At 37.0% G+C, this 27,640-nt stretch overlaps 1 protein-coding gene across 8 annotated transcripts in view; it reads right to left on the bottom strand.

Moving 5' to 3' along the window:
* INSC (INSC spindle orientation adaptor protein) overlaps nucleotides 1-27,640 on the bottom strand; it is a 125,752-nt gene that overhangs the window by 55,178 nt on the left and 42,934 nt on the right. For all 8 annotated transcript variants that reach the window (XM_074918281.1, XM_074918283.1, XM_074918282.1 and 5 more), the window contains 3 exons: nucleotides 2,764-3,109; nucleotides 2,219-2,271; nucleotides 489-612 (listed from right to left, as the gene is read on the bottom strand). In XM_074918281.1, the coding sequence (XP_074774382.1) occupies nucleotides 489-612; nucleotides 2,219-2,271; nucleotides 2,764-3,109 (523 nt within the window). The remainder of the gene's footprint in view (nucleotides 1-488; nucleotides 613-2,218; nucleotides 2,272-2,763; nucleotides 3,110-27,640) is intronic.

Below are 27,640 nucleotides of genomic sequence, written 5' to 3'. Positions count from 1 at the left end.
AAGAGAAAAAGGGACTAGGATTTCAGGTGTGTAGGAAATCAAGTGTAAGACATGCACTGGTTAAAATGTGTGCTATAATAATATACTTGCTATATGTACATCTTCTAAAAAGTTTAACTTTTAATGAGAACCATTGAGAGCAGAATAGATTTTTTCCAAGATTTCTAAAGAAAAGCAGTGTCTGCATGAAAGGAGGAAAAAATCTGTCCAAAGGTCTTATTAATAGGACATCATCCAGAAATCAGGTGCCTTGCAATGAAGGAGGCCTATCAGAAAAAGTAACATACTGAGCCAAAAGATCACTGTGCTTGGGATTTTAGGTTATTGAAGAATTTGAGAATACAAACACCTAAATCTCTTTGACAAGTATTTGAGTTACTGTTCATATCTGCTGAAAATTGAGAGTTGTAATCCTTCTCTTAATGGCTGCTTTCCCTCAAAATTAAGCAATTTTGAAAGATTTCTTCTTTTTTAAACTATAAACTAACCTGTGCCTCATGTGTTAAAACCAGCTCTATTAACTGGCCAAAATACTGAGCAACGGTAGTGAGTGTTTCATTAATACAAGATTTCATAGACTTCAGTATCTGTTCATCTTCGGTTTGTATGCACCTGAAAAGAAAAAGGAAGGGAAGGGATGAAGGCAAAAAAATGCAACAGGCAACTATAGTTTTATCAGGCTGATTGTCACAGGTAAGCTCTGTGTTAATAATAGGGATATAATGAAAATTCAACTGTTCACATGAGGACACTGTATTTGTTCCATTAGCATCACACCAGACTACTCAAAGCTTTGTCTGCACATAGTAAGCATACCGTCACAGGACAACAGTGGACATTAACAAATAATTTTGGGATCACAATTTACTGCACAGACTACAGACCAAATTTTGCTGCAGATCCTGTATTTATACCAGTGTAACTCTTATTTTCCACTTATAGTTACAGTCACTTTAGGATGCCAACATCTCAGCTGCACCTGTGTGTATCCATCCATCTTTCATGACCAAAGAAGTGCTTTCAATAATTTTCTTCACCTTCTTTGCCATAGTTTAATGACAGCATGATAAGGACCCAAAATGAGTGTGTGCCAAGATGAGTAAAGTTCATTTAAAATTAAACAGCATACTCAAAAGTAAAATTCAACCTTCTATGCAGAAAGATTACCTAGAATAGCTTTACAGAGTTAGTATAACTATCCTGTAACCAGTGATATTTGGCTATAACTGAAGAAGTGAGATAAAGAAGGAAATTTTTTTACAATTCAAGTGAAATAACTAATAGTTCTTCACAGAAATACATTCATTTGAATTGTCAAAACATATTCTACACAGGCAGGCCACTGTAATGTAAGATACAGTTTTGTTGATCAGTATCTCCACCTACACAGTAGCTCCCCTTTTCAGCTTTACCTGTCTTTCACCCACCCATATTAACTTTTTGTCCAACAGACAAGGAGGGAGAGGGCTGATCTGGGCAGTCACTAGTAGAATCAAGCTCTCACTAAATCAGTGTGTCTCATAGGAGAATATAAAAGTAAAGTCTGAGCTGTGTGGGTTTGGCAAAAAGCAGTAGTGCTCAAGAAATTTTCTTTCCTGATAATTAGACGGTGTCTTTTTCCCTGATGATCCCCCAAGCAGAATTACTTCTACAGTGTTTAAAGTAAACTGAAAAAGACTGATTAAACTGTGCTGGAGGAAAGCAGATAGCTTATGTTAGGCAGGGGAAATATCATGAGAAGAATTATAAAGAGATTCTTATTTTACAGCCTCAGCGTTCTGGAGTGCACAGAGCTGAGTAAAGCTACAACTACAATTTAAGGGAATGTGTATTTACAAGAACATGTTGTACAACAGCCTCACAACATAAGTTTTCACACCAGCTGAAATCTTGACTCCACAGAACTTGAATGGAACTTTGTCACTGGTATTAGAACCAGACTTTCTCCCTTGATGTCAGCCCTGAAAAATCCACTTGCATGCAGCCTTGTGTCTATGCCAGGCTCTGTGGAACAGCAGATCCCATCTTTCACTGGGATACAGTTTAGATAAAAGCAACGCCTATCACCCACCAGAGGCTAACCTTCAGAAAGCCTTTCAGAGCTGTGGGAGCCTAGTTCAAACATAGAATGGTGTTAGTAGATTTGTACTTCTCATTAGAAATTCTACAACATAATAAAACAACAAAATTAACATTTCCACTAGAAAATTGGAATTACCTTTCTGTGATTGCTGTAAATTCTGAACACTTGTCTATTAAGAGTTTTTCAAACTGCAAAGGGAGAAAGAGATAGTGATTTTAAAGCAATATCCGTACACACAATTGCTTTTAAAAAATAATGTTTGTTGGTGATAATTAGGTGAAAACCCTCCAGAAACATAATATTTCATACGGACACCCTTTTTCTACTTATCTGAATAAACCAAGTAGAGATAAAATTGAAGATAACAAAACTGTAGTATTTTCTACCTTGTAAATGCAAAGGAACTCACAGATGGGGCATCTAATTACTTTAGTTCAGTAGTCCCCAAAACCAAAACTTTTTTTAATGTAATTTTTGAACATTATTAACATTCAGAATTGGGCTTACGATAAAATAGGATCCAAAATGAATCATGAATTTTCCCATAGCTGAAAAGGGACTAGAAAGTCTTAAACAAGGCACCAGCATCAGGGTTTTTTTCAGATTGTTTAAAGTAAGTTTTAATTATTACAATAAAATATTTAAACAAGACAAATATGACATCAAGTAAGGCATTCTACCTGGTGCATCTCTTCTGAAGAATTCCTGGTGAATGTGTTGTATTCATTTATCATTGAACGTACGTGGCAGTTGACTCTTACTGTCATGCTGTGGACTCTCTGCCATCTATTCTTCTCCAGCTTTTGAGCAATCCTGGTCAATTCCGTGCTTATGATCCAAGCTCTCTTTAATAGCAGCTCTAAGTTATCACATGTGGTATGTTGTGAGGAAAGGATAAGTTCATTTTGCTCATCCTTCTCAATGCTGATTGGCTTGGACTGGAGAATACACATACATTCACAGTCCGTCATCAACTTCAAATCTTCCATCCATCGCTGAACAGAGTCCACCTGAATTAAGTGCATGCTAAAAGGCAGCAAAAGAGAAGGAAGAATGAGGTAAAGCAGAACAACCTTAGAATAACCACCAGGAGTACAATACAGTTCAATCCACCTACCGGGTTGCAACTGCTTGACAAAAGGCAACTAACTCAACAAGCAATCTGCTTATAGTAACACATCAACACACTTTGCTTCCTATTCCAAAGACAGGTTTGTAGTTTCTAATCACTTTTACACCACATACCCTTGCTATAAAATTATTTGGGAAAAATTGGTAGAGAGATAAGTAAACAGGAGAAGTTTAGATTATGCTTTGGGGGGGGGGGGGGCGGGAATTTTTTCTTGTACACTTGGAGCTTAATATGATGCAGGAGCAAAGTTATGGGTGTGTTTGGTTTTGTTTGTGTGACTGTACTGTCAGTGTTTTCTAGACACTTTGCCATTAGACACTTAACAGAAAAAATTTTACCGTGTAGCATCTCTCCAAAGCCTTTCCACCCACAGTGGCACAACCAACAACACTGTCAGCAGTATCCATTTCTGCCATATCATAATCCCTTACACCTCAGCTGGATTCTACTTCCTGACCAGCCCTTTACCTTCCCCTTTATTTCCCACTGCTCTCTGTACAGTTTGCACATCTGACTTCCAAAGCACATTTCTGCACTACAGCAAATATATTGTGAAGCAGTGAGGCGGAAGGAAACTCCTTGAGGAGTATACCCTGACACAAGGGCAGTGAGCCTGCATTTTGTGTCCATGCACCCTCCAGCTAGTAAAACATGGTACCAAGACAGCAGCTGTTCTGAGCTCATCTTTGGGAGGGATCCCAAGTTCCCCAGAGCCTTAGGGTAGAGCTGCCTAGATTTTTTTCTTATAGTGAGGTGCCCAGATCCTGATTAAAAAAAAAAAACCCCACAACCAACCGCCTTGATCCTCACCCCAACCACACACACATTCAAGTCCAAGTTTTATTAGGCATGGTTAGTGTTACTGATGTTGTACCTAACAATATATAAAGGTCAGGTATAGGACACTACATCAGAGAGAGCTTGCATAACTGCATTCATCCTTACCTACTTTATCTTTGCAGACACGCCATGGCTTCTGCTTTTGTTTCATTTAGCTCAGGGAATTCCTTAGTAGCAGCACCTTGACCCTTTGAATCCCTGGAAATTTGCTCCCTCTCCCTGAGCCTGCCTAGCCCACTGCTGCCCTCCTGCATTCTCTCAGACCTCTGCACAAAATGCAGGCTCCCAGCTTTGTATTTTAACTCTTACCAACCATACCTAAGGCTGGACCTCTGTTTCCCTTCGAAGGGGGGAACTCCCCAAGGAAAGAGCATCACCTCTCCCAAGGGGTCCCATCTGACCCTTGCTTCCAATCCAAGGACAGAAAAGGCACTGTCCACCTCCAGGAATAACCCATCCAAAATTTTTTTCAAATTTAACAGTAGACCCAGATTATTTCAGTTTACATTTCTCCTCTCCAGTCCTCACAAAAGACCAGTTCCTCCGGAAAATATATAGATAAATATATATATATATTTAAAAAAAACCCAAACATTTTTACCATCAATAGTAGATACATAGTTATCATATATACAAATACATATCTATAAAAATCTAAGGGACAGTTACATAGAGCTAAGGGACAGACAGGAGTTATTGTTAAAAAGCAAGCTGTAATGTATTTTCAAATTACTTAAGTTTTCCTTATCTTTATGCAAAAGCTTAAAAGAGTCTCAGTGATAGTTACTGAAATTAACTATGGTTGCAATGGTAAAGACAGATTTTATCAGTATCTGTCCCCCACTAGGCCCATTATATCCCCTCTCAGTGCAACATCATTCACTGGTAATAAAGCAAAGTAGGTAGCCAAGAGTTCAAAGAATCAGTGCAAGTCTCTGTGGCATGGTAGATTTTGATTTTTATATGTCTAAAACAGTTTCTGCAGAATCTATAAACACAAGCACGACCAACAAATGCAATATTAGCACACACAACACTTCCAAAAGGGGTACTTTATTCAGCAAAAATTTTAGATTTCTGATCTACAATGAATAAAATAATTTTTCTGACACTTTTCAGCAGCTGAAGACTCAGTCTTAATATTTGATAAATTTTCTTAACATGAAATACTTCAAAATTTTAGTTTGTCTTCATCTAGTGAAAGATGGATTGATACTAAAGTTTTCCAAAATGAAGATGGAAGGTAAAGAAGAAATGAAATTAAGTGAAAGCAAGAGAGACTGGATTTAATTATTTTTTCCAAACTTTTATTGGTATCCTATAGCTAGTCTCACAGTGTAGTGAATTGTTGCCAACCTTCTATCATAGATACACGCTATACAGTTTTATAAGGTGCTATATCAGAAAGGACAAAAAGAAACTTTCTATTATAGTCCATACTTTTAATCCAAATACTGATTTATTTCAGGTCAGCATCACATCAGTGATGCTCTGTGCTGATGGATAAACCTTTAGTGTTAGAACAAAATCTGCAATTACATTAGCCGAGCTAAAGATGACCAGGCAGAAAAACTTTTTAATTCTTGTACTTCCATTTACACACTGAGCACCAGCTAAGCTCAAGAAATCTCCTTCCAGACCACTGAGGTAATATTCCACAAGTGACCAAAATTTATTAACATACATATGAAAAGGAGGCTCACTTCAAGCATAATTTTATATAAATCAACAGCAAACAAGATACAAAAGGTCAGTTTCATTGATCCAATCCCCCTTTTCACCATATACAATGAAACTACTTTTAATTTTAAACTTTACAGGCTACTGCTATGTAAGGTCTTTATTTTACTTGGCTTTGAATATTGTGTAATTGCATTTCATGATCGATTGTGGCTCGCTTTCTTCATGCTATGTGTAGTCTCCTTATTGCCTTTTTGGATCTGAAGCAAGGTTTCCTAATAAACAAAAAATAACAACTTTAGAAGTTTGAGACCATGATTTATAACAATGTGCATAGATTGCATGCACTACAGGATGAACCCATTTGACACAGAGTAATGTATTTTTCATTTCTAAAGTTCACTATGATAATTAAATCTGTTTAATAACTACAAATAAACTATTACATTATAAATTCACGTGTAAAAACCTAGAATAGAAGATTAGGTAAAAAAAAACCAAAAAATCATTCATATTTCATTTAATCCCAAAAGCCAGTCTTCACTCTGAGGAGAAAAAAGGATGATAGAGTTGTACAGATGTTAAAAATGTCTCCTTGTTTACCTCTGTTCCTACTAATTGTCAGAAGTACAACTGTAGAATTTGGGATGTTCTATCATTTAAACTTAGTATTCCTTAACTCACAACAATGGCAAAAATAATAACATTCACTTCCTTTCAGACAAGAATCAGAGCAAACTCCCCCTGCTCACTGTCATCTTTTCTGACACATTATTCTTTAAAATAGAGATATATCGTATCTACTCAAGTGAAATACAGAAATGATCCACCTTCATCCACATTGCCCTGTATTTAGAGAAAATCTTCCTAAGCATTCAGCAGATGCCTTTGTAGACTAATTATTTCTTTATAAAAGTAAGGAAAGCAAAAAGTGTGATCATTCCTAATTAGCTATTAGGAATCATATTCCAGACAGCATCTACTGAACTCCAAAAACAAGTTGAAAATTTCCATTTTGTCTCCCCATTACTGAAAAAAAAAAAAAAAAAAAAATCTACGCCTACAAAATAAAAACAGCCATAATGGGTCAGACCAAAACAATCTGTCTAGACCATTATCCTGCTCCCAACATGCCCATTAGGAGATGCATAAGGAAAGATTATAAGAGGCACAGCAAGAGTTGAGCAACCCCTCCTTCCTATCTTAGGGCAATTAGTGGTTTAGGAACTTCCTAAATCAGAAGTTGTGTCTGAGCAGGATGTTTTTACAATTCATGAAACAAAAGTAGCCATTAATCCCTTTTTGAACTCAGTTAAACTTTTGGCCTTTACAACATCTAGTGACAGTGTCGCATCTTGTTTTATTATTTTCTGTATGAAAAAGTGTTTCTTACTGTTTGCTTTAAACTTGCTGCCTGGTGATATTAACACAAGCTCTTTAGTTCCTGTATGCTAAGAGATACTGAAATGATAGTTCACATTCATGCTTTTTATGTAATTCATTATTTTATTTGCTCTACCCTTCTTTCAGTTATCTTGTTTCCAAGTGGAGAAACTGTCTAGCCAGTCTCTCACCATACAGAAATTACTCCACTCTGACAACCCACTTACTTTCCCCACTTTTTCGAAAAGCCTTTTCTAGTTTTCTGAAGTCCTAAAATATGATGGCGAGAACAGCACGCAATATCAAAGATTCAGGTAAATTATGGATTTATACATTTGAATTAACATATTCTGCACTATTCCTATTTTCAAAGAATTCCCAGAATTAAATTTTTCTTTCACTTAAGTGTTTTCCAGAGAGCTGTTTCATTTTTACCTTCCAGAAAATCTACTTTTTTTGATATCAGAGTATTTTCCATGAGTGATAATACATAATTTAGAGTTTGTTATTGTATATGTATGATGAAAGAGACTATTCTTCAGTCCCTTTTTTCCTCCTCACATGTGCTACTTCATGTTCATCAGCAGATAATTTCTCCTGGCATTTTACATTTCAGTAACACAGTATTGTGAGACTTTTTTGCGTTTGCAAATTATTTTAAATTAACCTGAACAGTTTTGCATCAGCAGGAAGCATTGCTGTCCTGCTATTATAACTGTTGTTCAGGTGGTTAAATCCATTCAGCAAGATTGGTTTGAGGATAAGGGACCTTACTGGTGTGATTTGCCCCCATTCTGTTTAATTGAGCAACAGTAGCTTAGTAGCTGGCAGAAATCCTGATGTATATAGGCAATAGTTCCCCACCAGTTAAAATTTCTGAGTTTAGTATGTCATGGCATATTGACAAAAAAGCCATTTATCTAGACTCCATGCTATAAAAGCAGCATTTCATGTAAAAATAGCAGTAAAAATAATTCAGTGCAAAATAAAAATTCAAAAGAAAGTCTCCAGCATTTCTTCAAAGTCATTCTATTTTTAATTGAGGTTGTAAAATATTTGATGAAGTTTTCAAGAGCACTCAACTGAACTTGAGTAACTAGCAATTCGAATACTTTGAATTCTAGTATGCTTGCCAAAAAAGGGGGTCTTTTAAAAATGGTGTTATTTTGACAAAATCATTTGATGTGATTGGCTGAGACCAACTGGGAGCAACAGCATGCTAAAAGTATATTGTTTCAAAAGATGCTCAGACCTTGTTTCATACAGATGTTTCTGCACTATATAACACATTGCAGGGAAATTTTATCCTGGAGAAAGACTCGCATAAAAAAAAAATCCCATTTTAAATTTCTAAAAAGAAGCATATCCAGAGTTCTGTTACCAGTATTTATCCTTTTTTGCTATTTTCTATCATCTAGTAAATAGTTTAACTAATGAATCACAAAATATTTAGGATAGACAAGAGGGATTGACATCGAAAGGGTTGCTCTATCTCATGTTGGTGCTGCTTGAATCTGAAAGTGAAAAATTAATAACTAAACCATTTGTTTAAAACTTCCAGCTTGGAGCTCTCTACTACAATTTTTTTGGCAGCACATACACTTCTTTTTTAAATTGCAAATGTTATAATGAAAAAGAGTTATACCTCCATTTTAGCACTGAGTTTCACTAAGTGCAAAAGTTTCATGCTTTATAACATTGTCTTGAAGTCTGAGCTGATCAATTCATGTGAATAATTCCAGTAGTCATATTTATAAAGTGTAAAGACTTCTGCTCAGTCAAATTATGTTTTCAAAGTTTCTTAGTCTTTTTATACATTTTCACCTATTATGACAGATTTATTACCAATCCTAATGATAGCATTTAGCACAGCTTCCAGATAAGTCTACGGTGAAAGTCAATGCCAAGTCTTACAACGGTGCTCAAATTTATTATTCTAATTAGTGGTAGGTAATTAATTGGCAACAAACAACTTCTTGAATGGAATTTTCTCCCTCTTTGAACATAAATCATCTCTAATTTTTTTGTAATTCATCTCTTCAAAATTACTCATAGGTACCCAAAATACCCAGGGCCAGTTACTACATCAATAGGATGGACAGCAGAACTCAGTTCTCAGTGGAAGGATTTTGTGAGGAGCCTTAGAGATGGGTCTTACTTATCCTCAAGTTGCTTTACACAATATTACTTTCATAAAAAAGCCTTTATATTGTATTTGCACTGATTTTAGCAAAAATTTAGAAGATACAGAAGAACTTTCAGGAATCTGATTCTTAGCTACCTTATTTTTAAGTGAACACACTTTCTTTATAGATCATTCCTAATGTAACAGAGTTCTATGAGTATTTGGTATTTGTAATGGTTGTAGCAAGCTAAAAGATTAGACAGATGATTTGCACTGTGTTCTTTCTCCTTGATTTTATGTTCTTCTTTTATAATAGGACATCAGCAATCCAGCTACACTAGGACAAATGATTTTAGTATTAATTATTTGAACCTTGGGAAAAGTCTGATAAAAACAAGTTAGTTCCTAGATTTTAAAACATTAACAGGCTATATTAAAATAGTATTTTGCCTCTATGATTACTCAATCATTAAAGTCCAACAATTTCCCAAATGAAGTCAGTAACAGATAGTTCAAACTACAGCCCTGAAATGTTTCTCAAAACAAAACATTTTAAGGAAAAGTGTATTGTGGAAGGCAGAACTCCGTTTGCCAGCATTGATGACTCTTCTACGTTTTAATGTTTCCATTTAATTTAGGAGTAGGTTTAAACCACAAAGAAATGCAGCAGAAGTAATAGAGGCATTGCTACTAGGTTCAGGAAGCAGCATGCCAATGGACAGAATAAATAAATAGATATTGGTAACAAAAACAATTACTCAAAGATCAAAAGCAAAATACAAACGTATCACAACAGTGGTGGTAAATTAACTGTTATGTTGACTAGGAATAGCTCGATATTGCGCTTTTTCTGGTAACTGATACTTATGAGTCTCTTCACCTGACCTGAAGCCAACACTGGTCCCTCCTTGCCATTTACCAAAACTTCACTACCACCAAATTCAGTTTGTCATCTGCAATCTGGGATAATGGAATTACTCAAACCATCAGCCTCCTCAAAATCAGTGCTACTATAGACAATATACGTTAAAACCACAAATAGCTCGTGCCTTGTTAAACATCCATCCAACTTCTGCAGGGATATCAAATAAAGACCAGCCTGTGAAACTTAGAACTAAACACTTATGGTCAGGCTACTACATTTTGTGAAATCTTATGCATTTACCAATATAGAAATGTCTATAAGGAAAGTAAAAACACTATAAATACTTGTAATATATAAGGTATGAAGTGTAAATTAAGTATAGTTTCACTGCACCTATATAAAAGGCCACATAAATCATTTAGTGTTAAGTGCTGCATCAATGTTCTCCTCAGATCTTTATGTTTTTCTGAGAAATCCTCACTATAAGTTGTCCCTCTAAAAATGTCTGGAAATATTATACCATCCCAGAATTACTGGCACACTACAGAACATAATGAAAACACAATATAACATCACAGACCAGCTTGCTGATCAGCTTATGTAAATTCGAGGATAAACTTATCATATATCGATTTTCTTTACATGGTTAGAGTTTAAGTAGGGCCAGGTCCTTTTCAGTCGCTGTCAATTGAAGGGATAGTGAGAAGGCAAAAAGACTAGTTCAAACTGGTTTTGTGACTTTTTGCTTTGTATCTGGCACATTAAATCGCTAAAACAGTACTGTCCCAACAAGCATACAGGCCACTGAATTCAGAGAAAGTAAAGACAGCAGTAAAAGAGAATATAATTTCCTGACAGAAAGCAGGAAAATGCTAAATAAATCCTGCTAGCAGCAAGTTAGTGACAGCATAAGGCTACTAACTGTCCTGTTTACAGGCAAAGCTGAACAAACAGTATGTTAATAGTGTCACAATGATCACCAACTAAAATGTGTCTGTTGAATTTATGTTTGTGTAGTATTATGAGTTCATACTTGTAATGAATACTATTGCATTTGTAGTGTCATTATAAACTAGTAAACCGACTAACATTTCCATAACCTGTTAGTTTGGTGAACCTTGTGATATTTCATAGTAAACAGTTATGGACTCAGACCAGACTTGATGGGCTTTGATCTAATTTGAGAAATCCACCAGACTTAGGAGGAGGCAATTTTAGCTACTCCACAATTTGGACATTATGGTAGATGGGGAAGAAAATGCTCCCCCACGGGCCCTGCTGATTGAGACTTCATTCGTGTTGAAGTGGGGGGGGGGGGGCACTGCCAATATAAATCCACTGCTCTATGATCCTTTCACCAAATGTGTTGGCATGAGTTACTGACATGATTATATTTTTTTTCATCTCACTTTGACCACTGGTAAAACTAGAAATGGGGGTGAACTTATCAAATTCTGCAAGTGGAACTCCGTGATGGAGCACTTCTTTCTTTTTTTAAAATGTTGGCCTTTTTTATTCTGTGTGTAAAAGTGTCTTACTCATTGAAGGTCAGAGATAACCCATTTTCAGGAGGAAGATCACCACCTGAACGCTGCTTTCCTCTGCAAGTTCATTTCAGTAGTGGTATGTAATCCTGGAGCTACAGTGGCCTGGGTGTTCTCTGGGCTAAGATTTCGCACTTAGCCAAAGCACATAGAGGTGTTGTGCTCTGCACAAAAAAATTAGGATAAGACCATTCAAAGAATTCTCTCTTGGATCAGCTCTTGTTCATTTTTAATGATATCTACAAAACATCAGTGTGAGATAGAAGAGTTATACATGAAGTAAAATAGAAGAAAAAAATCTGCTGACCAATCTTTGTGAAGGATATTAGGTTTTTGTTCAGTATGTTATAATACCTGATCATTTGTTCCGCAGCGAGTAAGCAGATTCCCTTCATTCCTCAGACAAATTTCTCTGATGAGCTGAATGAAGCAGCCATTCTACCCATCTGAGGTTAGGTTCTGAATCAAGAAACTATATTCCAATGCATAGACAAAAGCAGTGAAGAGGCAAGATCCCACCACTCTTGTTCTTTTTGCAAATGACAACCTGGTTCTTGCAAAAACATGAAATGGTTATAGTTTTTCTGAAAAATGAGATACCAGAGCTGAGGGGTCTTAGCTTTGTGCACAGTGACAGAATCCATGACATTGGACAGGTTTTAGCCCAGTGTAAGCAGAACAGCATCACCCGATGGAACATCACAAGGCAGATCTACTCAGAACATTTTTACAGCTTCTTTCAGGACTTTAAGTCCAACTTGGTGACTGAAGTATGTTGATAGTCTTGAGGGATGTTGTCATCAGCATACATTTAAGTTGCTAATTAGTGAATAGGCATAAAGTTCTCACTGCCATAATTAGCTGGGCGTGTTTCCTGCATTGTGTGACAGAAAAGCCAACAAGGCCATCAGAAGGAGATAATGTGCTCAAGGTATTAACCAGAGAGTTCGTTCCAGTTCACTGCTTCCTGATGCTGAGCCTACACTTGCAATTGCAGCAGACAATATTCCTCACAGCCTTATAAGAACAATATGCTGTAAGAGAGAAGTCCCTGTAAACATCTAGCAGGGAGAGAGAAATAGAAATGAAAGAGAAGGAGAAAAACAACCCTGGAAATAATTTTTGGCCATAGACCTGATTCGCGGAAAAAAGACTCTACAACTCGAATAGAGTTATAAAGCAGGTATGTTTACTCCAGCCGGGGTGCAAGGGGATTTCTCCACAAAGCTTGCACACCCACTGCACATTTTACCAAAAACTTATAGTGTGAATATCCATATTCATTGGATTATGTAACACAAACATACATATGCATGAGTAAGGCTGGGTTAGTTCAAAAGGCTGGTGTCAGCAGTTTATGTCATCTTTGCACCTGCGCATCGCCTCCTGGTGGTAGTCTTCAGGGGTCTTTGGGAGGAAGGCTTGTAGTCTTTCTCACTTTGTTTTTTCCTGGAGCATGCGCAGATTCTCTTGACCAATTTCTTGAATAACAAGTGTTTTTTCAGACGGTTTACTTTTTATCTTATCTACGAGAACCAATAAAACTTCTACCATTCGTATATGGCTATCTTCACTCATTAGCAAAATTCCAACTAGTTAGAGCCACCTGTTACTCAAGGACAAAAGTATAATATTTTGCTGAACACTGTAATCCTTGGTAGATTTTCACAGTGAACTGCTTTGTTTTGATGAACACAGTAGTCCTTGGTAAAATTCCACAGAACAGTCTGGGCAATCAGGATTCTTAGCAATATTTAAAAATTACTATAACTTGCCATAAATAAGTAAATAAGTTGCTAAGCAGTTTTCTATAAGTAAATAAATCTCAAAACAAGTAAGCATTTCTCTGTATCAGACCATGGAAATGCTCAGACACACAATCACAAGCAAGGACTAATTGGAAGACTAACATGAGAGTCCATGAAAACAGTGCCAGTGTCTCACTGAATATTTTTTCTTCTTTGTCCAAATCTGCCTTAATTTGTAGTTTAATAACAAACAGTACAGCGCTCTGTGCCTTTTTCAAAGGCGTTATGACATGCATTATGAGCACCACCATTAGCCTTTCACCTTTTACTATTTACTCATTTAAGGTCCTAACCCCACTGGTTAAGTAAAGCCTGGATTACTTAATGAAGGAAGCAACAACCATTTTACAGGGAGTTATGAGATCAGTATCACTCAGGAAACTACAGAAGTTTGGGGACCCTCAGTCACATCTATTACACAGCAGCTCTAGCTAAAACTGTCAAAAAAGGGGTAAGAAAAGGATAACCAGGGGTTGGCTTTTCTAAGGTTAGAACATTAACCCTTCAACAGACAAAAAGACAAAAACTAGAAACACAGTGTCACAAATATCAGCATGAGTTGGTAAAAAAATACCTTAAGTAGACTCATTCAAATAAGAAAGCAGTTTCAAATCAAACACATTTGATATTTGAGCACATGCTTATATACTTCTGTAGAAGGCAGAGAACTGAAAATGAAGTCTTACATCATCAAATCCACTCTTCTGATACCAGAAGCAACCACATCGGATAATTTGTTTATAAATAGCTTAAAAATCAGCTCTAAAAATAATCTGTGGACTCAAAAGTGTTCTATTAAGTGGCTGTTCTAGAACCACACTGCTCCGAAGGTTAGAAATTTCTTATTTCTGATCTAAATTTCTTAAGAGCCAGTTCATTCCCATTTCTTTTCATCTTTCCTTTTAAATGCTAATTTACCTTCCAATGCATTTCTAGAATGCAAACACAAGCTCTCAGCTTCTGCTTTACAAGACTTCACAAGCAAAATTCTCTAGGTTTCTTTAATGAAACTACATCACTTTCCATCCCCCCTGCCCTGAACAGCCTGGTAGATATGTAACTGCTGCAAAATTCATTTTCTACAGAAAAATGTGCTATCATGCTTGATAGCAAATGAAGTCTCACAGTAACTTGCACAATGACATTAGTACACCTTTATCCCCACAGAAATATCTCACTTCATGCAGTCTAGAACTGATCTTGCTGCCTTTATCACCACATTTTACTGGCAAAGTCAGTCACAGTCATCTCATTATCAACTAGTTATCAACCTATACACAGGTTCTTCTCCTAATTTTTTTTTCATCAAATGAGCTACAAATTGTTGCAACCTTTGTTTTTCTCAGCCTCTAAATGCATACCTTGAGATTTCAGTTACTCATACTCTTTCTTCAATACTTGAAGTTTACTTCTGGTTCTGTGCTTTCAGAAATAACCCTTGCCATTACCCTTTACCATTTTGCCCTTTGTCTAATAGCCACTGTATTCTATATTTACTAGTAAAGTACAATGTGTATGATCTCCACTGGCTTTCTTTTGTTAAAAGGGAGAACAGGGAAAACAGTTACTTTATCAGAGAAGGATAGCAGGTTATTCAGTACAATGCATCTTTGGCAGGTTCATGTTTTGGCATCTCATTTCCCATTTAATCCCAAAACTTTGGCTACCCTTCACTAGAATTTTTCCTGAATTCCTCCTCTCTTCCTTTTCCTTTCCACTTATCTCTTATTCCACCCTCTCTCGCTCCTTAAGCATTATGTTTTGCTACTTTTCACTTGAAGTCCCTGCAAAATTTTGCTAGCAAGTTCAGCAGCCTAGAGTCATTTTTCTGCCTTTTGTAGGCTGAGCTGTGTTTTGCTTTTCCCTCAGATATATTTCTTTCTCTTTCCATGCAAGTGGCAGAGCCAAAACTAGACAGTTATCATTCCTGTCTGCACTGAAAATTAAGTCTTTGTTCAAGCAGGGTACTATGACTGCATTTAATATCTACTCCTTACTAATTACATAGAGTAAGCATACCTGTTCTTCTCTTTTAATCTGCACGGTTATTCAATTCAGGTAGTAGTTGTACATATTAAACTGCTTTCCTGAACAAAAGTCTCATTGGAAAAAGCATAACTGATAACATATACTAGAGTCCTAGATAGTCAAATCACATTTTAAAATGCTATTTAATAAACACAGACCTGTTAGTCTCCCTATCTGGACCCTTCCTTGTGCTCCAAATTAGGGTACAGTAACACCAATTACTCTGTGTGTGTGTGTGTGTATATGCACACAGAGTATGACATTGCCCTTCTCTACACACTACATCCATGCCAAACAGATTATGTCTAAGGCTCTGATCTAATTGGAAGAGACCCTGTTTCACTGCTGTCTTTTTAAAATGTACTTCAAAATTCTGATTTCTCTTTCCTTTCCCTCCTGCTGATACTACTATTTTATTCTTTCTGCTTATGTATCTATCCACTGCTCCAGTTGCCAGAGAGAGACCCCTGAGCCAAGCAGAAGCAGGGGATATTTGCACTCCACTTGCTGTACACAGCCAGACTTTTATTTTCTGAATTACTTAAAGGTTGTGTGGCCTCCAGCCACAATAAATTTTCTCAGAGCAGCAGAGTAATCTAGTAGACAGACTCTTGAGTAGAAATCCAAAAATCACTCTTTGCTTTCCTACTAATATTGTGACAAGTTTTGTCACCTCCTGGCATCCTTCTCTCCTGCTAGACTCTGTCTCCTACATTTAGCATACGTAGTAATACTTTCTTGGTTTTGCACTGAGCATTGTGCACAGCATTCTGATCTTGACTGGAGCTTCCCTAACACATGTAGTGGAGAAAGGCAAAAATCTAAGTTTTTCAAAGCAATCCTGAGAGGAGTTCTAAAGTCTAAATAGCAAAAAAGAGAAAGGAAATGAGTGGTTATTTTTACTACCGTGAAGTTGCTTTTGAATGAGGGACAACAGCTGAAATGTGAAGAATGCCTGAGCTAGAGCAGCCTGATTAACATATAAAATCCAAAGCAATTAGATTCAAAGAGCTGAAAAAGACAAGAGTTCAGGAGGGTTCTTCAAAATGCTGGATGAGGTGAGGAAACGACGACAGCCTGGTTTCCTGGTGAAGTAAAGATGAGTGGGTTAGGAGTCCCACAGATTGCTCATTCCTTGGAAATAATTCATGAGTGAGGACTTTTCACCTTACTGCTGTTCACAGCAACTCTGGTAATCTCAGATGTAAAAGAGAGAGCAAATCTTGCTGACGGGCCCCATTCCACAGGTGTCAATCTGTATCTTCAGAAAGGAGTGACTGAAAAGACTTACGTACCATGGGGGATAGAACCAGGTGGCTTTTACAGGGACTGAGAGAATATTACAAATGATGACAATAAGAGAAGACAGAAAAAAAGATCTCTTTTTTCCCCCCTTCTTAGTGAGTAGGATGAAACACCATATCTATTTATTCCTCTTCATTTAGTGAGAGCAGGGTTTGGGTCACCATCAGTGAATCTCTGGCACAAATGAGTTATCCATGATTCATAAGGAAATGCAGGCTCCACATTCTGCAGTGCATTAAAAACAGAACAATTACGTTTTCCAGAAAAAAAAAGCATCATTCTGGTATCATTGTACAAAAATAAGTCAATTATCCCTTCTTAATTATTTATTTAGCATTAATAAACTCTTACTGGCCATGAAAGGAACCTGGGAAACAGCTAAGAGGAGTGAAAAAGTGTAGTGAACACCATTGTTCTGCAATAATACATCCCAGGTTCCATGAATTAGCCTCTAGCACTAAATATAAATAAATGGGTATTTTATGCGAGTACGGTATTTTGCATTAAAAAACAAAGGATAAGTGGAACTAGGTTTTTGTCCTGCTATAATGCTTTATGGTACCTCACAGCAGAGCAAACAAACTGAATGTGAAAATATATCAGAAATGGAAGCAAGGAAATATTCCACCAGTCTTAGCTAAAGAAATTTTCTTCATATAAATCACTGTGGGTTACAGACCTTCCTCACAAATGGGAAATACATGTCTCGTACACAAAAAATAAGTGGCCTATTCATTGAATATTCTGTTACCTTCTCTTTGTCAGTCTCTATTATGATAGTAAATTCTTCAGAGGAAAGAAAAAAGCTCTCTGTGTATTTGTCAAGTGTCTGATTATCAATCCTTTCCTGTTGCCATCAGATAACCTGAAAATAAGATAGCTGACTTCACTGTATCAAGAAGCAAATGCAAGCAGATCCATTTTTCTATGTTCTACTGTTCCCCAGAGTGCAAAAATAAGTCCATATAGCTTTATTAAAGGATTTTCATAACTTCATAAAATTTTCAAAGCACATGCTTAATGGTTTCTCAAGGTCTATCAGTTCTCACACAGAATGTACTTTCCTATAACTGCCATTGATACAACAAAATCAGACAGAAATCTCAGCATTAACTTGGCACGGACTGCAAGCCAAAAGCTGTGCAATTCAGATACCACCTCTCACCTGACACCTGCTTCTGAAAGAACTCAAACAGCGCCCTCAAATCCAGATCCTAAAATCTGAAAACATTTGAAACATAATCTAAACTGTGGGTTTGGGGCCATCTCGTAGCCTGAAGGAAGATGGAGTTTCTCTCTCCAGTGTCACTCTCCCACAGAAGTTTTGTTTAACAAAATCCATTATTAGACTTGAGATTATCCATAAAAAAACAAAGAAATTGAAACTTTTCCCTGAAATCAGAAGACAAGAACCGATTATGCAATTCCCATTTTGGGAATGATACAGCATTTCTCTTCAATATATTCCAGAAATTAATAATCTAAATAGATGTGCACTTCAAAGGACACTGACAGACACCTCTGTTCTTTGTTACCAGTAAAACAGGCAGTAAACCTCCATACACACAACAACCCAAACCAGAAAGTGCTCCTGCTTTCCTGCTTCTCTGTACTGCTATGCACCAAAGCTGAAGACAGCACATTTTCAGTAGACAGCAGAAAAGAAATGCCAATGAACCAATTTAAGGCTGGTCAAAAAACAGGCATTAGGAACAGTGTGATAGAAGGCACAAGCAAAATAATAATAGCTCACCAGGATTTCCCACCTTTAAATTACATTCAATTCTCTATGTAGAAGTAGGAAAAAAAAGAAAAAAAAAAAAATCAATGCTGCATGGTGCAAACTTACTCCTATAATTGAATCAGTGAAAACATTAAATATTTGGAAGATACAGACGGAAGATATCTCCCAACTCTGACCACAAAGTGCTTCCTTTAACACATTTTAACTTCATATTCCAACCACTAGCTATTTGTTGTTCTAACGTCAGTCGCATGCAGCAGATTCTGCTGGAACTATTTACCTATCAATACTTATATACATGTTTTCCAGAAAGATATTTGGGCATTTATACTGAATTTAGGCTCAATTCTCCACTTCAAGGGATATTTTTAGGAAATAGAAGCTACCTGGGAGAAAAGATCCTCTGATGGTTTCAAATACTTGAGTGGAATAGAGAAAGAACACTATGCAGAGGTAAAATTAATACACTTGAAATCTCAGATATTCAAACAGAAGAACCATCTCAGCCAACTGTACTCAGAATTCCTGTTAATTTGGAGCACAACTTCAGCCTGGAGAAAAACAAATGCAAAGACTTGATAAACAGTCTTACAACTTATTTCCCTTAACTTTATTTGCAGACCTAAGGTGGTGTGAAATAATCAGCTTATCCCTGCCTACAAGATTTCTACCTTCATATTCTTGAGAACACTGCAGAAGAGAGGTTCTCAACGGAATTCTCTAGGTCATGCTAAATAATCTCTGGGTAGCAATACTATTAGCTAGGATACCCTTCCACCACCTCTTCACCAGTATGTGACTCAGTGTACTGCCTGCCTGCCCCTTGCAAGGTGCCCGAGGGTGACAGCATTCTGGGCACCACAGCTTCACAGACACTCAGAAAAAAAAGATTGGAGAATAGCATTAAAGCAAATATCAGCATCACTTGGCTGCCTATTAGCAAAAAGTTCAACTATATCCAACATAAAAGAATGCCTGAAATCCTAGCATGTCTTCTCTTATGTAACCATAGTAAATTAGCTAATCTGTAGAAAAACTTGTCCTAACAAGCTGCAGGAATGTATGACAATAATGGGCTGTTTTCACTGCTAAAGCTCTTTGGGATATAAAACATAACTAAGCGCACTTCTAGTTTTAGATTAAATAAAGACCTAATTTGGTCCTTAAGCACTGCTGTACTCCGGCACAAGAGTGACTGAAGGCTATATATAGGTTCAAACAAAACTAAGGTTAATATACCTGCAGAAAGCACATATGATTCCTGTATTAACTTCGTGAAATATTAGGCATGTTCCAGCTTATTAGTTTTCTCTTTCTTGATTTAATTAATGCCTAGGTGATCTTATTTGCCAAAGGCATTTCTTTGGAGTATGAAACAGCTAATCAGTGTAGAGGCATGAAAAGTGTTAAATTCTTCAGACAGGCCTCCATGGAAGCATGGTTTTACCACAACACACAGTGAGGGGTGGTCCAGATGAAATGCTGAGTAGACAGAGAGAGAGTGACACGACACCAAGTATACACAAAGCTAATAGAAATGGAGGGACAACCTCCCCATACGGTTTTGGTTTTCTTTGTAACCTGTCTTGAAGTAATTCTCAGAAAACCTCAGCTCAAGTGTCATTGTCAAAAGCATCATATAAACAAAATGGAAAGAGCAGAGATGCAAGAGAATTCCTTGAGACACACTGGGGGGACAGCAGGAGAGACAGTTATATGTAAAAAACAAATTCTAACCCTCAAAGAGAATGGATCACTCAAAAAATTCCCACCAAAGATAGAAGTAGAGAGGATAGACAGAGAATGACAATAAGGTTTTGAAGCATACGGAACCCTTTTAATTTCTTCCAAATTCAGTCTCTTTGTGGAGACATGAGATCCTGCACAGATTTGCTAGAAGAATAAAATCAAGTTTTCTGTGCTACTGCACTATGAATAGAACATGTACTGGATGTATATCATACCTATCCCTATGTTGTATCAAATTAAAAGAAAAAAAAAAAAGCAGATACCCAAGTGCTGTCCTCAATTTTAATTGAAAAAGAGGATCAGAACTGTCCAAAGACCTTCCCTGTTTCTCCCACAAGCACATACATACACACACTGAAGTTTAATTTATAAGCAGAGAACAGTTTCACATTTAGATGATGGAAGGTTCACAAAGATAACAGGAGAAATGGCTTGAACTCTTGTCTACCATTATAAAGAGGACAATAAGGCTTTATTACTCCAGTTTCTCACCTCATGAAGACGCGGGGTCTGATTCATCCTACCTGGCAGTAGCAAAGGCTGAGAGTGGATGTAACAGCAGCACAGCTCTGACCCTACTGCAGACAAAGCAACTGTCAGTCTGCTTTAGCTCTCACCTCTGCTGCCATAGTCCCTACAGCACACACAAAGCTCTGGTGATGCTGCCTGCCTGCAAACCTGCTCCACACGTGGTCTTCTGGCACGACTGCTCTTGGGTGCTACTCTGCTCTGTCCTATGAAGCTGGTGTCCTTGGTGGTCCCAGGCCCTCTGTGTGGAAGGGCTCTTCGGGGTTGGCTCATCCAACCCAAACTAAGGAGCTGGAGCAAACGACACGCAAGGTCCGTGCTTCTCACATCACAGCAGTGATTTAAATTAAAATTCCAAATTCAAATCTTTTCATTGTGGGATCAGTTGAAGAGGTGTGTAAATTGATGTTGAGATGTTAACTTAAGCAGTAAAAATGCTCAAATCGAGGATCTGCTGAGGGCTGGGCATCTGCAGCAACTGGAACTACAGTAGAGCAAGGCTAAACCCAATGCACGCTTTGAAATGCAATTGTTCTCATCCCTTCCTCTTTTACATCAGGGCAGCTGTGTCACAGTTTACTCGGTTGGACTCTCTTCACACTTTACCAAGAAAAAGATACTTTTTCAAAATTACTGAGGCCAACCTCTCACCCAGCCGTTGAACCATGGAGAACATTCAGTGCAATTCCAGACCCTCAGAGCAGGACAAGATGCTTGGAGAACTAAATATCGTATTTTCCCCTGGCAATAGTATGCTTATTTCTTTCCAGGTTGTTCCTGGTACTTTAGCCAAGAGCAAGATGAGGTCAGAGTCTCTACCCAGCAAAACCAGGAGTGTTCTGATCTAATCACTTCCTGATTCATTCTCGCAACATAAACCTAGCCCTTACCTCTCCACATCATAACTGTGTCACGGGAAGCTCTGACAGGCTTCAGAAAATTTTGTTTTCTTTTAAATGAGATGGAAAAATTAGCTTTATGCCTCAATCATTATTAAGAGAAGTTTCTGTCAAAAAAAAAAAGGTTTATGAAGAGACATTCTCTGCCATATTTATCCATCCTGAGTTCCTACTGGGTGCACTGGACTATAAGAAAATGTTATACAAACACTGTTACTTGAAATCTGAAAGTCTAAGGACTTCAATAATGTTTTCAAGATTGGGAACCCACCTTGAAGATCTGTGAATAAAAGACTCTTGACTACTGCGGGTTGAATGCTTGGAATATTCACTAGGTCATTGCCAAGGTCTCATCCTTTGAACCTTGAAGACAGGCCAGCATGTCAGATTTTATACTGAAACTGTTAGCATTAGTAACTGGATTTAAGTGAATTAGTTTTAAAAGTGGCATTTTGTAAAATATAAAAAAAAAAATAATCACAAAATAAAGGAAAAAGTATCATTGTGCTTTAGTGGCACAAACCAGAAATCCCTGGTCTTGAATTCTGAAATCACTGGCCCAGAACTCAAGCACTGCCTGTAAGTCAGCCTGCAGACAACTATGGCTCCTCGACTATTTACTTTGGGATGCTGATAAATAAGTACAACAAGATGAATAGGTATCATTAAGCTGATTTTACTGCTTCCCAATTCCAGAGTTTTCCTGCCCCTTGCTTCCCCACCTGCCCACATTTATCCCAGAAGTAAATTGGCTGACACATAATATATCAAAATCAATTTGACCAAAGTTTGGAAAACCAGTCTATAGATATATGAAAGGTATCAACATAAAAGGAGAAAAAGGAAGAAACAGAAAGAGATACCATGCTGCAAGCGGAAGAGGGAACTATATTTCATGAGATTCTTTCCAAACCAAATTATTCCTCAATTCTATTATTTAAATCTCTGAAATCAAAGGTGAATTAGTGAACATTGACACAGTAATTTCACATGCTAAAGATCATCAACTTCACATATAAACTGCTTCCCATCAATGAAGATGATAAAATTCTAATTCCAATATAATAAAAATCTAATTCTCATTATATTTACATGATTTTAAAAAGAAAAAATACACCGAAACCAGTAACATTCTGGCTACTTTTTCAAAGCTGCTTGGCTATGCTACAAAGCAAAGAAGGTAGAAATCTTCTGTGATGGGGATATCTGAGGCTTTCTGGCCATAAGTTGGTAGTACTCTCAAGAGAAGTCACAGACCACTCTGTTCATCACCAGTGTGGCGACTACTGGCAGGCCTGGGTGTTAGGAGACAACAGATATAGTTAAAAGTTACCATTTCGTTCTCCCAGTTAGCAGTACACTTTGTGCTCGGAACTGAGTACAGGAGCCATAGTTGTCTGCAGGATGACTGGTTTGTGCCACGGATGCCAATGATATTTTTTCCTTTATTTTGTGAACTTTTTTTTAAACGCTGCTTTCAAAAGTGAAAAATGTGATGGAATAGCACACTGTGAATGTTTTCTTTCTGGCTAGTTAGAAACCATAGATTCATAAACATGTAACATTCTTTACTTTTCAATTTATTTATTTTTAAACTACAGAAAAGCCAAATCAATTTATCCTTCTTGCATAAGTAGTACCAAAAATAATATTTCATTGCTGCAGTAAAGTAACTTGCTTCCTGCATCATGTGTTTCTAATTGAATCTACAAAGTTTGTTTCAAAATGCAAAGTAGGTAAATTCCAAAATCAAACATTTGTGTGCACAGCTGATACTGAACATTTTTGCTCTGTAGCACTTCCCAAAAGGTTGCTTTCAACTGTCTTGACATCCATTGAATAACCTCCATCTACTTTGATACCATTTCCTAGTTCTCCTCTTTTTCATTTGATATTTTATTTTCTCAGCTTTCCCCTGTTTTGCTCCTGCCTAATGTTTATTCTGAGCTCAGTCCTGATGCCATTTAAGATAGTGGGAAACTATTTCCAATAACTTTAGTCAGACAGAATATTATGTTCTTGATGTAAATGTTTTCTATATTTCCATTGTACCCCTGGAATAACTTCAACAATAAAGTATCCACAAAAGGCAAGTCACAAAATTCAAAAGAACAGTCTATACATGTAACATAATAAAGGTTTTTTCTTTAAAAACAAGTGAAAGATTGCGTGTCTATAGTCCTTTAGGCATATTGCCCTAAATAAAACAACGTGTGTATATATATATATACACACACACTTCATCACATTGTCTAAAATACTGTAAGGAGCAAGTAGAATCAACTGGCACTGCTAACAATCACATCTCAGCTTAATATTAAACTCCTGTATGCATTTCACTCCATCATTCCAAATCCCTTAGGGTTTATATGAGCTCAGAAATCCAACCACTAACAGACACTAGCAATTTTAATGAGACTGGAAATGGGGTCAGATCAGCACATTTCTTAAGATCACTATACTATTTGTCAAAAAGGGAAAAAAAGAAAAAAAAAAGTTTACAAAGTTGTAGCACTGTTCTGCCAGCTTTCTCAAATTTGCTCATTACGAGTTACTGAACAACTGATTACAAGATCCTCCCACCATCCCCAGGCAGCAGTGAACCAGATTAAGAGAGACCAGGCAATTAAGGAAGAAATTCCCAGGAAATGTGAACTAAAGTGACAAATATTGTGTTTAACACAATACAGTGCTAGTATTTCTAATAAATAGCTGAGAAGACAAGTCATAGTAAGATCATTAAAATATCCTTAACGAAATGATTTATTTTTTCAGTCAGATTGTGGAACACTTCAGACATAACAAGGTAAGGGCAGTTAATCATCATCCTCTGTTATAACCACAGATGTAAAGAGAGCTTAGTGAACTCACTTGGCCAGTCAACATCGCTGTGAAAATTATGGTAAAATATAACACACGGAAGGAAAAAGTTAGTTTTTTGTGAAGAGAAACATGCTTTTCACATTTACTGAAAGCAGCTACTATGTAGTATTCAACATTACCGACCTGCAACAGTGCAATAGGATGATGCGCACATATCAGGCATGTGAGGTCATAACATACCAAGTGCTATATTGTTAAAATAGTGTAGCTTCTGGAGATAGGCTAATAAGGACTTCCATTGTGTTTCCCCAGCTGAGGTGGAGGACAGAAAGACACAGGAAGGCAAAGTGGTTTGCCTAAGGCCAAGAAGATTAATCATCAGTATAACCAGGATAGAATCAGGAGGAATGATGTATAATGCCCAAATCAAAATTAAAGCTTCAACAAACCTTACCGCCCTTTTGAAGACAGATGGCAACACTGTCTTTTCTCACAATAAGACAAATTTAATGAATCTGCTTTCTTGAGCATTAAGATCCCTTCATTAGTTTGATCTCTGCTTCTGAGTTGCCTCAGAAAGCATCATAGAGGACACCACCTGTGAACTAAGAGGAAAGACTGTTTGTCATGGTTTAAACGCACCTGGCAGCCAAACACCACACAGCCACTTGCTCACCCTCCTCCACCCTGGGGGATGGGAGAGAGAATTGTAGGGGTAAAGGTTGAGATAAAAACAATTTACTAGTTGAAATAATGATTAGAATAGAATATACAAATGACTGATGCACAATGCGATTGCTTGACACTCGCCAGTTGATGCCCAGCCCATTCCTGGCTAGCAATCCCCAGGAAGGGAAAAAAATCCCTAAACTGCGATCCTGGAACCAAGAACCCCAGCTTCCCAGCCAACCCTCACCTATACACTGAGCACAACGTTATATGATCTGGAATATTCCTTTGGCCATTTTTGGTCCATTGGTCTGGCTGTGCTCCCTCCCAGCTTCTTGTGTATCTGCACACTGGCAGGACATGCGAAGTTGAAGAATCCTTGATTTCTTAGCAACAGCTAAAACCATCAGTGTATTAACATTCTTCTCATACCATATCCAATACTGAATCCAAAACACAGCACTACTCTAGCTTCTGAGAAGAAAAACTAGATCTATCCCAGTCAAAACCAGGACAGTGTTAATGGTAAAACAGGTATAAAGTGTAAATCATTATAATAATAGGCAATGCTGAAATAAAATTGAGTTAAATAAACAAAGATGACAATATAAATACAATTATTTTTGCAATTAAAAATTTCCATGAGCTTCTCATAGTACAGTTAATATATCCCTAAATTCCAAGAATCCATCTGCATTACTAAAAGACTTCACAAAGTAGACAAGTATCAAATTGCAGTAGAAACATTTGATAGACTAAAAGAAATCAAAGCATTTATGTCAATTAAGGCATCATTCACATAGTTAGATTCACAAACAAAAAAGACAACACCCACATGCAAGATAAAACCTTAAACACAGAAATAACTAGCAAGACTGTCTTCTGAAAACAAAGCACAGACATCCAACAGGAGTGGTAGAATATGTGTAAACCTGATCTGCAGCTCTTCTGAAATATGATACAGGAAAACAAGTATGATGAAGATTGGTATCCAAATAAACATAACTAACCTCAAACAACATGAATTCTTTGAAAAGGTCTTGCTAGTACCAGGGAAAGTTTGCAGAAGCACAAGCCATGGAGTCAGAGCCATAAAATAATGGCCAGATGAGCTAGCTACAGGTGGAACGTTGATAGGATTACTAATTCGATGTCACAATAAAAATTTCATGCAGTAGTTGTGAAGATACTGTCAGAAAACATCATCTATGTCCAGCAGATAAGGCAACCTAACATTCAGTCAAGTTCTGTCCCCGTTATTTCAAAGACATTAATTTGAGAGTCCTTTCTGAAAAGGATACAAAGTCCCAAACACAAGATGCTCACTGGGCAAAAATAAGAAACAGCAGTTGCCAACACACACAAAAAAAAGGAGAAGAGTCTTTTCTATAGACTCCCACATTTCAAAAATATGCATTCTGAAAATAATCAACCAAATTTATCCTACGATAAAGGCTACACCAGCACTAGCTTGACCTCTTTACAGTGCTTGCATGCCACACACTATGAAACTGACCCTGACAAAAGGAATTCAGAATAAATTCTTAACTGTCTTTAAGGATGAAAGCTGGTGCTTGATCATGTAAAAAAGTTCCCAGCTAACAGCAAGACACAAATATGAAATACCAACTTTAATGAAAAAGGTCTAGTGAAGCCAGTTGAACAGATTGTTTGAATTCATCAATTTGTTCACATTTTAAAATCACTATAACTTCACAATTATTATAATGGACAAACTAAAATTTCCTTGAGGTTAAAAGCCAAAATTCTTTTATAACTTCTACTGTTCAACATAAAATATTTCACAGTATGGCTCTGGGAAGTAATATAATATGTTTCTACACCATGTTATACAACTGAATATAAAGATATAGTGCTAAAACTATTAGAATGAAAAGGTTAGGAAAAATCTTGCATTCTGGCAGACTTGCACACCCCAAGAATGCATAAAGTACAAGTGAAATGCAATTATTTTTACTGCCTGTGAGCTAAACTGCTGACCTACATTTTAACATCCTGAATATAGGAACAGGAATGCAAAGAAAAAAATAAAAATCTGTTGAGTTCATATTCCTCATGAATGCCACCAAATGATGGCAAATCAATAGTCGCTATTTTACTAACATCATCCTTTGGATCCAGTCAACTAGCATATCTGAAAATCCTTCCCAGAAGGACCGTATGGATACACAAATCTGCTTTAACTACCACCATCAAACCCCCCACAAACAATCCAGCTTTCATTTTGGTTACAGGTACAATATAAATCACTAAAATCAGAAATACTTCATAGTAAGGTAAACTGCCTTTCTGGTGCTATAAAATTCTTTGCTGAATTGTTATAGAGTAACTGAGTGAAACAAAAAGAATACAAGGTCATTAAATGAGGTACCATGAGTGCCTCGAGCTATGCAACAACTGAATTTATTCCATGT

The sequence above is a fragment of the Athene noctua genome, chromosome 14 (genome assembly GCF_965140245.1).
Source record: "Athene noctua chromosome 14, bAthNoc1.hap1.1, whole genome shotgun sequence".
In the NCBI taxonomy this organism is placed as follows: Eukaryota; Metazoa; Chordata; class Aves; order Strigiformes; family Strigidae; genus Athene; species Athene noctua.
This window is presented reverse-complemented; position numbering and strand designations above follow the sequence as displayed.